We start from the raw sequence: 14681 nt of genomic DNA, 5'->3' as shown, positions 1-14681 counted from the left end.
ATGTTCTGTCAGAACTGGGACTTTTTATGAATCAGGGTTTATAACCCTCACAAATCACTAATTGCCTTGGCTTTATATGAGAAAAGGAAAATAAGAAATGACATATTTTTTTCTTTTGGTGGTGGGGATTTAAAGTAGGGCTTCACACATTTTGCTGTAGACCTATGCCCCCAGCCAGTAATGAAATTTTTGTTGGTGGTATTAGGGATTGAACCCAGGACTTCCTGCTTGCTATACAAGCGCTCTACCACTGAGTTATGTCCAACTCTTTTTTAAAATATATATTTATTTTTTAGTTGTATTGAACACAATATCTTTATTTTATTTATTTATTTTATGTTGTGCTAAAGATCGAACCCAGGGCCTTGCACATGTTAGGCAAGCGCTTTACCACTGAGCCACAACCCCAGCCCCTTTGTTTTTATTTTGAAACAAGGTCTTGCTAAACTACCTAGGCTAATTTCAAACTTGTGATCCTCTTGCCTCAGCCTTGAGCTAGTAATTTTTTTTTTTTTGTACCAGAGATTGAATTTAGGGGCACTTAACCACTGAACCACATTCCCAGCTTTTTTTATTCTTTATTTTGAGACAAGGTCTCACTAAGATAATTAGGGGTTCGCTAAGTTGCTGAAGCTGTGTTTGAATTTGGGATTCTCCTGCCTCAGCCTCCCGATCCTCTGGGATTATTGATGTGTACGCTACACCTGGCATTAATGAGTAGTATTGTGTTGGTGTGCACTCAGATTGTTTAAAGCTGTAGAAAATACTAATATAATAATCATCTAATGAAGGGCAAAACTGTCTTCAATTAAAAATTTAGTAGGGCTGGGGGGAAAGCTTACAAGTAAAGTGATTGCTAAGCATGCATGAAATCTTGGATTAGATCCCCACCACATCATACACCCATGGGTGGTGGGGCGGGTAGAAAAAGAAAAACTGAGAAACAGATATTGGGGAAAAAAATTCTCTACCAACCTCCACTTTAAAAAATAAACAAAGGAACCTTTGTATCATAAATAATCTATGGAAGATTTGTTTAAGCAATGACCCTACTTGATTGCCATGCTGTGAATGGAATATAAGGTCTTGTGTATGCCCTATCACAGTCTACACCCCAAATCCCTGATCATATTTTTAGTGATTAGCTTTTGAGAACATTGATGTTTAAAGACTTTTTAGGCTCATACATTATTTCTTGGCAGGTCAACTCTTTAAAATCTCAGTATTTCCCTTGTTATATTATCCAAGTATTTCATGTCCTTTTTCCTTCTTTGTTTCTCCTTTTTATAAAGAGAAATGATAAAGGAGAAATAACAGAGAAGTAGTAGTTGGTTGAATAGCATGAGGAACGAGCCCCCTTCCCCCCAGTCAGAAATGGAACCCAGGATCTTGCACATGCCAGGCAAAGATTCAGCTATGTCTCCAGCCATTTAAATTTTTTTTTGTTTTGAGTCAAGGTCTCCCTGAGTGCTTAGGATGGCCTCTAATTTGCAATTATCCTGCCTTAGTTTCCCACATAGATGGGATTATGGGCATGTCCCACCATGCCTGAATAAGCTTTGTTTTTTAAAAGCTAATCTTTTATTAGCAACAAAAATTACCAAAGTATGCATTGTCTTCTTTAGAGCAGCAAAAAAATCTTACTTTGCTTCTTATCCCAATGATGTTGCCATTGTTCAGAAAAATTTTTAGGTTTCTTTTGTGGAATGATTTTAAGGTCTGCATTTTATTGTTTTGAATAATTTAAGTGATCTAAAATATCAACTATTTGTCCTTGTGTCCAGCCAAAATTCACTTGGCACCAAGACTTCTGAATAAATTGATAATTTCTGAATAAACTGAGTTAATGTTATATTGGTTCTAAAGCCAAAAAGTATTTATGAAGTAATAACATTGATTTTTCTATGTGGTTTTAAGTGGATCTTACGAGGGTTCTAGAGAATTCCAGAAATGCATTGTGCAATAGCAACATTGTTAGAATATACATATTACATTAATTACTTTATAGTTACACATAAAAGGTGGTATATTAGGACAAGATTTTGTATTCCAGGGAGAAAAGGGGATTGGAAGGTTTTTTTCTTTTATTTTATTTGTGTGTGTGTATTTTAATATTTTTAGTTGTAGATGGACACAATACCTTAATTTTGTTTATTTAGTTTTTTTATGTGGTGCTGGGGAAAGAACCCAGTCTCTCATGCATGCTAGGCAAGTGCTCTACCACTGAGCCACAACCCCAGCCGTGTGTGTGTGTGTGTGTGTGTGTGTGTGTGTGTGTGTTTTACTTGTAGTTGGACACAATACCTTTATTTTGTTTGTTTATTTTATGGGGTTCTGAGGATCGAATCCAGTGCTTGCACATGCTAGGTGAGTGCTCTACCACTGAGCCACAACCCCAGCACCCTGTGTTTGTTTTTTGACAGCCTGAAGAAATGCATACTTGTCTGCATTTTTGTTTATACCTGATATTCATGTTGGTTATAACCTTTGCTGTCCCAGGGGTATTATTATGATATATATTTGTAATTGAAAATGAAGAGTGCTAGAGTAACAACCAAAAATGTTCGAATATTTTAAATAAAAATTTACATGAACCATATAGATTAGAAAAAAGTCATATATTTGCTGTTTAATGTTTTTCCCTTGTTTTTTATCTTAAAAAAATTGTATTTCAAAACTATTTTAGTTTGCATTGACAGCTCTTTTATTATGTACCAACTTAGTTTTTGTTTTTAAAATCTCTGATTATACTGAGAATACTGTGACTACTTAAGCTCTCATGTTTTGATGACCTTTTTAGTTTCTTTCTAATGGCATTTTTCTCTTCCTCTCCTGAAACAGGAGAATTGTAAAATGACATTTCTGAGAAGTCAGCAAAGTTTTCATTTGTCAGTTTAAAATGTGTAATAAAATATTTCAAAGAAATTAATAAATGATATTGGTGTTCAAGTACTTTTTTCCCTTACAGTTTGAATAAATTTGTTATAATTTGGAATGTATTTTGTCAACCAGAGTCAATCGTTATTAGTTGTCATGGTTACCTACAGGTTCAGTTGAGTCTGTGCTGCATGTTAAGCTAAGCCTTTTCACTGGAATTTTAATTCATAGTGTTGACAACACAGTAAATTCAGTTTATAATCTTTTATTAAAACTTTTTTTGAGGGCTAGGGTCGTGACTCAGCAGTAGAGCGCTCGTCTTGTACATGCAAGGCCCTGGGTTCGATCCTCAGCACCACATAAAAATAAATAAATAAATAAATAATTAAAATAAAGTTATTAAAGAGAAAAACTTTTCTTGAAATAATTAAATGACTCTTAGCTAGTATGTTATTAGTTGGTATGCTATCAATCTCAGTAAAAAATGTTATCTTACTGTAAAGCATAATATATCACTAACATTTTAAAGATTATAAAATAATTCCATCAATATTGAATTTCTTGTTTATCTAAACAAATGTTGATGTGTTTGCATATTAAATATAATTGTGTTCTAGGTTAACTTCTCAGCCTGGTGCTACGTTACCAAACGGACATAGTAGCTTATGTGAGTATTCTGTTGTGAAACTGGTTGGTATTGAAATTTTTATAATGGTGTTAGATTTAAGCATTAAAGTGGGGAAGAAGAGAGCAATTTAATACTGTGCTCCTATATAGTTGGAAGTGACCTGAATTTCAGTCATAGCGAAAATGTACATAATCATTGAATTTTGAAAAATCGGTATAACTGAAATAATTAAAATATTTTGATTGATTATAGAAGTTATAAGAAAATTTAGATTATTGAGTATTAAAGCCTTTTAAGAGTTCAACTTTTATAGTCTTTTAAAAGTAATTGTTAAATATTTTTTAATTTTCTTCCTTTTGAGTTTTGTACTTTGAAATGGAAATCTCTCTCTTCTTGTAGCCCTTCGAAGCCATCCCCTTCGAGGGGAAAAGAAGGGAGATGGGGATCTTTCTTGTATAAATGGTGACATGGAAGTCAGAAAAAGTTGTCGTTCCAGGAAAAACAGATTTGAAAGTGTGAACCAGAGTTTGCTGTTTGATCAACTAGTAAATAGGTATGAATGTTTATGCAGTAAGCAATTTTATTTAATTATTTGATTTTTAAGCCTGTTGTTTTTAGAAAAGTAATTTAAACACCCTCTGCAATAAACACAATTCTTTTAAAACTTAATCTGAATTAACAAAGGCTGGTAGTGACTATAAGGGTTTTCATAAGGTTAGTATATTTAATATAATGTGTATAATAGCTAAAATTTTCTTATCAATCGCTTGTGAATAGATGATAAAACTAATTTTATTTAAATTTCAATACTGTAGTCCTTTGATTATTACTCATTTCACATTTGTGTTTTTGACAGTTTTCAAGCAATATTAAGCTTCATTAAGCAATATTAAGCTTCATTCATACTGACAGTGAATGGAAAGCTGGGGGTATAACTTAGTGATAGAGTGTTTGTATAGCATGTGCATGACCCTGGGCTGGGTCCTGTGCACTAGGAGGAAAAAAGATAATGGTAGTTTTGCTTAGTCATAATTTTGAATTAAAGATGTTTTGAGCCAGAGTACTTAGCATTGAGTCACTTAGCTGGTGAGTGAGTTTCACCAGTTATCAGCTCATCGTCTATATTCACAAAACTAGTCTTCTCAGAAAATATATTGTCTTAGTCCTTTTTTTTGGCTATGCTAACAAACTGGGTAAATTATAAAGAAAAGGAACTTATTTCTCATGATCCTGGGGGCTAGAAAGTCTAACTAAGACTCTTGAGGGCCTTCTTCCTGCATCAGAACATAGTGGAGGCATGGCATGGCAAGAACATGCAAGAGAAACGGGGAGGAAGGGAAGAGAGGGCAAGGGGAAAGGGGGCTGAACTCCTCCCTTTTATAACTAATACTGTTGTAGTAACTACCTTAATCCATTCATGAATATGGTGACCCAGTGACCTAATTACCTTTTAAAGGTCCTACCTCTCATTTCTGTTGCATTGAGGATTAATTTTTTAACTCGTGAACTTTGAGAGACATTTAAACCATAGTGTACATCATTCGACTTAGCCTTTATTTTTTTATTATTATTTTTTTTAAAGAGAGAGAGAGAGAATTTTTAATATTTATTTTTTAGTTTTCGGCGGACACAACATCTTTGTTTGTATGTGGTGCTGAGGATCGAACCCGGGCCACATGCATGCCAGGCAAGCGCGCTACCACTTGAGCCACATCCCCAGCCCTCTACTTAGCCTTTAGATAGTTTTACAATTAGTATGATCTCCATTTCATAGGAGAGGAAATAATAATATAGAGATAAATTTTCGTATGTTATTATTTGTTAGGCACTTAGATCAGAACTTAGGCACATAGCAAATGTTATGAGAGTGTTTATAATATAAAATAAAAATTGCTAAGATATCAACATGTATTTCTTGGATACCAGTGTTCTACTGTAAAATTTCTAAAAATATATTCAGTTAATCTTTTTTTAATATATTTCTTAGTTGTCAATGGATTTTTATTTTATTTATTTAAATGTGGTGCTGAGAATTGAACCCAGTGCCTCACACATGCTAGGCAAGCACTGTACCATTGAACCACAACACCAGTTCCAGTTAATCTTAACTGTTTTAAACCTTTTTTTAATTGATTTTATTTTTTAAATACATGACAGCAGAATGCATTACAATACTTATTACACATATGGAGCACAATTTTTCATATCTCTGTTTGTATATAAAGTATGTTCACACGAATTCATGTCTTCATACATGTACTTTCATCGTTGCTAATCCCCTGACCCCTCTAATTGCTAATCCCCTCCCACCCCTCTGCCCTATCTAGAGTTCCTCTATTCCTCCCATGCTCCCCCTCCCTACCCCACTATGAGTCCGACTCCTTATATCAGAGAAAACATTTGACATTTGTTTTTTTGGGATTGGCTAACTTTATTTAGCCTTACTTCTCCAACTCTATCCATTTACCTGCAAATGCCATGATTTTATTACCTTTTATTGCTGAGTAGTATTCTATTGTGAATCCATTCATCTACTGAAGGGCATCTAGGTTGGTTCCACAGTTTTGTTTAAACCTTTTTGTTATTTTTTTTTCTATACGTTCCTAATAATATCTTCAAGTTGAAAGATTTTTACTTAGTTTTTGTTTTTCAGTCCCGTGGTTCTGGTAATCAGTTGTTTATAGTGGCATTATGGATTTATTTATTTGGAGCCTTATAAACAAAAGCCTTATATTAAAATTTTAATAAATACATTAAGATAGAAGATGTTCTGGTTCCATCTTTTTTTAATGCAAATTGTCTTCTGAAACTAGTTATGAAAGTTATTAAATCATATAGCTACATATCAGAGATGATTTAATTATGCTTTGCTGAATAGACTTTGACATGTATGATGTAGTGTGTGGTCTCACTATTATCTAAACCTTGGATTTATTATATAATTGTAGTACTGCTGAAGCTGTACTACAAGAAATGGACAATATTAACATCCGACGGAATCGACGATCAGGAGAAGTGGAACGACTTCGAATGTGGACAGATACAGAATTTGTGAGTACATTAGCTGTAGTAATCTTTTCATTTTTTTTTTAATAATTGCAATGAATGAGGAATTCGAAGGGAGAATGAATAATAGTAGGATTTTTTGAATCAACAATTGTTCTTTTCAACTTAGTTTGGAATTTTATTGCTTGCTTTCTTCATTTCATTCTCTTCTTGCTGCAACCTTTCCTAAAAGACCCTTTATGCTTTTGCCAGATGAATCATCTTAAAGTGTACCTCTCTCACTGCTCTATTTTGAACATTTAATGGTTTCTGAATTATTCACTGAGTTAATTAAAAACACCTTGACCTTTGTAATCTGGCTTCAACTTTATTTTCTTACACATCATTGCCCAAATACAAACAAATCATTTTCCTCCATATATTTTACTCTTGCTAATATTTCTGGTTAGTGACTGATGTAATCCTACCACTTATTCAAGGTTCCTCACAAATGCTGCCTCCCTTCCACTCCTTAATAAGAGGAAGAATTTCTATTCTTTGGATTCTGGTGTACTCTTTACCTGTCTTTACAGCATTAAACTTGTTTTATTTTATAATTACCTTACTTGTCTTACTGCCTCCAATTAGGGTGCAGTTTGCTTGAGGGAGAAAGTATGTTTTTCATTTTTTGTAAGTTTTTTTTCCATTTTGTCCTTTACAAATTCAAGAATCTCCATCCTCATAAATCTGTGCCTTATAAATAGGTGCTCAGTAAATTTTTATCAAGCTGGCATATTTCATTGGGTTGATATTATTTATAGCAAAGAATAAATGCCATGTTAATATCTGATGATTTCTCTCTTTAAAAGGAAAACATGGATATGTATTCAAGAGTGAAAAGGCGAAGAAAATCACTAAGAAGAAATAGTTATGGGATTCAGAATCATCATGAAGTTTCTACTGAGGGTGAAGAAGAAGGTTTGTAAAGCACCTTATGAAGTAAATACTAGAAAGTTTAGGTGGGAGGGAAGAAAAATATTATGTACAAATTATAGTTGTAAAATATTGCTAGGGAGGTGATTTTTGACTTTTGAGGTCTATATTCTATAATTTGAAGTAATTTAAACTCAGTTGGTATTCTGGGTTTTCATTTCCTTCATTTGGGAAAATGCTTTTAACTACATTATAAATATTTATGTAATATATTAGTAATTCTTGGTTAGTGCTTGTGGGATCTAGTATTGGAAGTGGTATTTGCCATAAGTTAATTAGCTTGTTAGGTGAGGCCTCTTTAGTATTTAGACAACTAAATACTAACTGCAATGTTAATTTGCTCTCCAGAGCCTCCAAATTTTGTTATTTGGATTTCAGTTAGTTATAGACTGAGGAGTAAAAGGTGAAATTTAGAGAAAGTGGAACTGCTAATACTAGTGAAGTAGTCTGTATTGTTCTTTACTGAGGCCTTTCTGAGTTTTGAATGAAGAACCCACACTGAATATTTTAGGCCTAAAACTGGGTACATGAAGAAAGCACATTGACTCCATGGATTATAATTGTTGAGCAGTGTACTATAGGGTTTAATTCCCCAGATATTGATCTTTGTAGAAATGAATTTCAGGAGACTTGATGTACTATTGATATAGATTAATAGTACTTTACAAGGGAATCTTCCTAGTTTCACTGTATGTGTAGCTTAGATGAAGAAGAATACATTTATTTCTCAAATTCTGTGTTTAATACATTAGCTGCTTTTGAAGAGTTGATATTTCTAATGAAGGTACCTTATTGAGCAAATATTATTGTTGTTACAGCTAGAACCTCTATATTGCTTCCTTTGGAGAAAAACAGTATAGGTGAGACAGATTTAAATGCGATTTTGCCTTTTCATTAACTGAATACATTTGTAGAGTTTCCAAAGTAAATATGCCATATATAGAATTTTTGCTCATAATGAATAATGTGTTATATGCAAGTTTTTTTTTCAGTAAGTAATTTTTTGAAGGCTTAGAAAACTTATTTGGGCACAAATATTTTATAGTATTACTTAGATAAGTAATATTGACTTGCTGATTTTCTCTACAACCTAACAGTAAAAATTATTCAAAACTTGAAATAAACTTTAAGAGACATGAGTAAAATGTAAAGTCCTTTGGAGTTTTACTGTTCTACTTCACTCAGCATTATTGGCAAGTTTAAAAATTTTTCTATGCCTTAATTTGATTGTGTTGTATTAACAATTCTTGTGGTAACAAAGTTAATCATAAAGTATATTGCATTTGGGGATGATATGCCTATAAATTTTCTTTATGCTTTTTAAACTATAAATAGATGCTACATCATAACTATAACCAAACCATTTTTTTTAAAAAATAGGCTTTTAGAATTTATTGTACTTTATAATTCATTTAACTGTACGGATAGATGAATTATTGTGAGTTACCACTCATGTCAAGAACTAAACTATCATCAGTACCCTATAAGTCTGTTTTATACTTCCTTCCAGTTCCTGTCAGCATTTTCCTACCAAAGTGTGACTAACCCATGCTTAACTGTTGTCAACAGACCTATCAAATTATTATACTGCCAAAAAAATTTGTTCTGGCTATAATACCAATGATTACATTATAAGCCAATTTTTTTTTTTTTTTTTGATTACCAAGAGGTATTTGAGTCCAAATCGTATTTGGTTTTAAATTGTGCTTTGACTGAGCTTTGCTGTAGTTTGGAAAAATTTGAAGTCATGTTCTATTGTTTTTTTGTGTTTAAAAGTTCCTATGTAAATTAAGAGGTCAAATATGATCACCTTGGTTTAATTTTTGCAGAAATCTGTATTGATCATTGGTAGGAAAAGCAGCTTTTTTTTTTTTTTTTTTACATTTACCCAGGTTGATTTTTAATTATATTGATTTATGCTATATAATAAAATGTTGACACTTTGAATGTCACCTGTGCAGAAATGGATAAAATGTAAATATTCACTTTTAGAGTGGGACCAATTCTTAAGGATTAAAATAGTGCCTTTTTTATTCCTTTTTGTGTGGGGAAAACTAGAATCTCAAGAGGAGGATGGAGATATAGAAGTTGAAGAGGCAGAAGGAGAAGAAAATGATAGACCATATAATTTAAGACAAAGAAAAACAGTGGATCGATACCAGGCACCTCCAATAGGTAGGTGACTCTAAATAACCTCTTTCCTTTTATAGTTACATAGTTTACACTGCTCCACTGCTTTTTTTTTTTTTTTAAAGAGAGAATGAGAGAGAGAGAGAGAGAGAGAGAGAGAGAATTATTCATTTATTTTTTTAGTATTTGGCGGACACAAAATCTTTGTTTGTATGTGGTGCTGAGGATCGAACCCGGGCCGCACGCATGCCAGGCGAGCGCGCTACCACTTGAGCCACATTCCCAACCCTACTCCACTGCTTTTTAAAAATACAGTATTTTACTAGGTGCAATGGTATGTTCCTGTAGTCCCAGTTAACTTAGGCAGCTGAGTTAGTTGGATCACTTGAGCCTCTTCAACACTAGCTTGGGCAATGCAACAAGACCTGTCTCCAAATAAATAAATAAATAAATAAATAAAATTTTCAGAATGGAATCTCTTATATGTTTTACATATCTTTTCCTATTTATATTTCCATGTACACATGCAACTAAGAGAACATTAAAGTACATGGTAGCAACATCGAATTACTTACAGCAAGTACATTTTATTTATAGAAGTGTAATATTTAATAACAAATTCTGCCCATGCTTTTGTATTATTTATAGTTTATTGAAGACTTTTATTCATAATAGTTATTTAGGGTAAGCATCTCCATGTCATAAAAGACGTAATAACTTATCCATGGTCACAAAAGTGGTATACAGCTGCAGTTTTGCAATAGTAGGTTGTCTTGTTTTTTGGAGAATAGTTGAAAGTTTGTCTTAATACTGTTGAATCTAATAATATGTAATCAGTTTTGCAGGTACTATTTTGTTGCCCTTATTCCAGTTCTTGGGAAATTCCATAATTATCCATCCTCTAATTATTTTTATTTAAAAAAATTTTTTTTTTAGTTGTTGATGGACCTTTCTTTTTTATTTATTCATTTATATGTGGTGCTGAGATTCAAACCTAGTGCCTCATGCATGGTAGGCAAGCGGTCTACCACTGAGCCACAACCCCAGCCCTCCTTGTTTTTTTTTTTAACTGAGATGTAGCTAAGTTACACTTCCTCCTTTCCCTCACCCCCATGACAACCACTTATATTCTTTCTGTCTGTGTAGATTTGCCTATATGTGACTTTTTGTCTTCTTGCACTTAGTATAATGTTTCTAAGATCTAGATTTTTTTACTCAAACTTTTATGGTCTAGCTGGGTACAGTGGTGCATGCCTGTAATCCCAGTGATTCAGGAGGCTGAAACTGGAGGATTGCAAGTATGAGGTGAGCCTCAGCAACTTAGTGAGATCCTGTCTCAAAAAATAAAAAAGGGCTGGGGATCTAGCTCAGTGGGAAAGTGGCCCTGGTTTCAATTCCTAGTACCAAAAAAAAAAAAAAAAAATCTAGAACAGTGATTGGTGCTCTGGAAGGGGTATATCAGAGGCATCTCACTAGAATGTGCCCAAGTATGCAGACATCCCTCTATTCCACTGTCTCAGCCTTGTGACTAATAAGAGAGGTATGTTATGACAGACAGTTGGGAATCATTGTTCTAGATTATTATTTTTTTTAAAGAAAGCTTTATACTTCAGTATAAATGAAAAAATATATAGTTCATTTCACATATTTATAGAATATAATTAGTCAAGTTTTGTAATATGTATATTCCTGTGGAACTGTCACCATAATCAAGGTAATGGCCATGTTCATCACCCCCCTGAATTTCCTTATTCCTGTGTAATATATCCTTACCACTCCCTTTAAATAAACAAAACAAAACAAACAAAACTTTTGTGGTGCTGGGAATCGAACCAGGACCTCACAGGTGCTAGCTAAGCTCTGTATCACTGACCTACATTTCCAGCCCTACTCACCATTTTTTATTTTGTTTTCCCCTCTGCCAGTCTCTAGGCAGCTGCGTATCTGATCTGTTTTCTTTTTCTTTTTTCTTTTTTTTTAATATTTTATTTTTTAGTTATTGGCAGACACAACATCTTTGTTTGTATGTGGTGCTGAGGATTGAACCCAGGCCGCACGCATGCCAGGCGAGCACGCTACCACTTGAGCCACATCCCCAGCCCTCTGATCTATTTTCTGTTCCCTTAAATCAGTTTATATTTTCTCTCATTTTATATGAATGGAATCATGTAGTATATGCCATTTTTGCCTTACTTTTTCAATTCAGCATAATTATTGTAAGACATGTGTTGTTGCATGTAACAATAGTGAGTTTCTTTTCATTGCTGAGTAGATATTTTAGTGTATGGATAGCACTGTGTGTGTGTGTGTATTTGTGTGTGTGTGCTGCTGGGGATGGAATCCAGAGCTCCTCATATGCTAGGAAAGCACTTTACCACTGAGATACATCCTCAGTCCTTATCAGTTTTTTTTTTTTTGTGTGTGTGTGTGTGTTTGTGTGTAGAATGTGAGGTTGAACCCATGATCTGGCACATGCTAGGCAAATACTCTACAAGTTATACTGAGTTATATCCCCCAGACTTCTTAATGCATTATTTTATCCATTCTTTGGGTCCATTGGACCCAGGGAAGCTCTGTTACTGAACTGCATCTCCAGATCTTTGTATTTTTTATTTTGGGACAAGGTTTCCCTAAGTTTTGTAGGCTGGCCACAAACGTGTCCTGCCTCAGCTTCTTGAGTTTTTGGGATTACAGGTATGGGATACCATGCCGTGTTCCATTCATTTGTTGATGGACATTAGGATTGTTTCTAGTTTTGGGCTGTTACAAATAAAGTTGTTATGAACATTGTAGAAATTTGTTTTCATTTTTCTAATACTGAGGAGATAATGAGTGGATTTTGTGATTAGTGTGGTTTGTGTGTGTGTGTGTGTGTGTGTGTGCGCGCGCGCGCGCATGCGTGCATTCGCATGCACACTTGTGCTTATTTATTATTTTAGTGCTACTGGGAATTGAACTTAGGGTGCTGTATCACTGAGCAACATCCCAGCCCTTTTTTTCACTTTTTATTTTATTTTTTTTATATATTTTTTTTTTAAAGAGAGAGAGAGAGAGAGAGAGAGAGAGAATTTTTTAATATTTATTTTTTAGTTTTCGGCAGACGCAATATCTTTTGTTTGTATGTGGTGCTGAGGATTGAACCCGGGCCGCACGCATGCCAGGCAAGCACGCTACCGCTTGAGCTACATCCCCAGTCCCAGTTTTTATTTTTGAGACGGGATTTCACTAAAGTTGCTCAGGCTGGCTTTGAACTTGTGATTCTTTCTGCTTTAACCTAACAAGCTACTGCACCCAGCTTTTTAAGTTTAACTTTCTAAGAAATAGCTAAACTATTTTCCAAGGTGTTTGTGCCGTTTTTCATTAATAGTATATGCTCTATTTGTTAAAGATTTTAATTTATGTGAAACTTCTCAAGCAGAATCAAATCTCCTCTTGGAGAAGAGGTGAGTAGGTGGGATAGATGAGATCTTATATGAATAGTACCAAAGCATTACCACACCGTGGAAAACACACTCTTAAAAATGTTAAACTAAAAAAAAAAAAATGTTAAACTATGTGCAAGTCATCAGGATGGCACAAAACAAAGGTTAATGCTTCTTGGGCACGTAGCTTGGAGGGCTTCCCCGAGTGTGTAATTAATTGACTTTATTTGTGTTACATGACTGGTGACTTCATTGAAATCTTCACAATTCAGTTTTAGCTCTGGATTACTTCAGTTGACCTTTGTGAAGGTTCTGTCTGCATGGAGTTGTTTTAACCTGTTGGGGTTTTTGTTTTTTTTTCCACTATTTAAAGTAAAATTTACTAAGAAGAAAGGTGTGTTCATGCTAAGGGGGTTAGTGTTGGTTTCGCTTCTTTTAGTCAGGATTTCTGAACATTGAGATATGCTGAATCTGGAGCTTTTAATTCTAAAATCCTTATTAAAAGCCTCTCATTGACCCCCCCCCCCAAAAAAAAAAAATAGTATATGCTCTATATGTGTGCCAGCATTTGGTATGGTCAGTCTATTTAATTAATGTAATAGGGATTGTAATTTTAGTTTGCATTTCCCTAATGATGTTGAACATATTTTTATGTGCTTATTTGACAATGGTATACCTTTTTTTTTTCTTTCTTTGGTGGTGCTAGAGATCGAACCTAGGGCCTTGTGCATTTGAGGCAAGCACTCTACCAACTGAGATATATCCCCAGCCAGACAATGGTATATCTTTGATAAAATATATGTTTAAATCTCTTGGACATTTTTTCAGTTGGGTTGTTTTTTATTATTAATTTTTGAGATTTCTAATTGTGTCCGAAATACCTGACAAGAACAATTTAGAAACTGGACGTGGTGGCACAGGTTTATAATTTCAGCAACTCTTAATCCCAGTGACTTGGAGGCTGAGGCAGAAGGATCACAAGTTCAAAGCCAGCCCCAGCACCTAAGACCTTGTCTCAGAAATAAAACATAAAAAGGACTGGGGCTGTCGCTCAGTGATAAAGTACCCCTCAGTTAAATCCCTGGTACCCAAAACAAAACAAAACACAGCTTAAATGAGGAAAAGTTTATTTTGGCTCATGGTTCCAGAGATGCTCCATTGTTGTGGGTCTGAGGTGAGGCAGAACATCATGGAGGAAGAGCATGCTGCTCTGCTCATTGGTAGCTAGGAAGCTGGGGTGAGGGGTGGCTCAGGGAAGATGGTGATTTTTAGGGCACTCTTGCAGTGACCTATCTTCTGTAGTCATACCTCACCTGACTACAGATAGCACCTTGCACAAAAATCCTTTCAAATTATCACTCCATCAACTGGATTAATTCACTGAATAGATTACAGCTCTCATAATCTAATCATTGCACCTTTGAATATTCCTGCATTAACACAGGAGCTTTGGGGGATTCCTCTTAGCTAAACCATAATACTTGAATATTCTGGGTATTATGTTTTTAACAGATGATTTGCAAATTTTTTTCCCAGCCTTTGACTTGGCTAGTCTCTAAATAATGATCTTTGAAGAATAGAAATCTCTAATTTTTTAAAAAAATATTTGTATTAGTTATTGATGGACCTTTATTTATTTGTTTATT

General features: G+C 34.2%; 1 protein-coding gene across 5 annotated transcripts in view; it reads left to right on the top strand.

Moving 5' to 3' along the window:
• The window catches only part of Atad2b (ATPase family AAA domain containing 2B), a 141206-nt gene that overhangs the window by 23543 nt on the left and 102982 nt on the right, over positions 1–14681 (top strand). For 3 of the 5 annotated variants that reach the window (XM_046441338.2, XM_046441339.2, XM_046441337.2), the window contains exons 3-8: positions 3495–3544; positions 3905–4058; positions 6454–6556; positions 7360–7468; positions 8302–8343; positions 9542–9658. In XM_046441338.2, the coding sequence (XP_046297294.1) occupies positions 3495–3544; positions 3905–4058; positions 6454–6556; positions 7360–7468; positions 8302–8343; positions 9542–9658 (575 nt within the window). The remainder of the gene's footprint in view (positions 1–3494; positions 3545–3904; positions 4059–6453; positions 6557–7359; positions 7469–8301; positions 8344–9541; positions 9659–14681) is intronic. The other 2 variants (XM_046441341.2, XM_046441340.2) reach the window with 1 other exon arrangement.

The sequence above is a fragment of the Marmota monax genome, unplaced genomic scaffold (genome assembly GCF_021218885.2).
Source record: "Marmota monax isolate L192 unplaced genomic scaffold, Marmota_monax_Labrador192_F-V1.1 WCK01_AAM20220418_F8-fsc00010, whole genome shotgun sequence".
Lineage (NCBI taxonomy): Eukaryota > Metazoa > Chordata > Mammalia > Rodentia > Sciuridae > Marmota > Marmota monax.
This window is presented reverse-complemented; position numbering and strand designations above follow the sequence as displayed.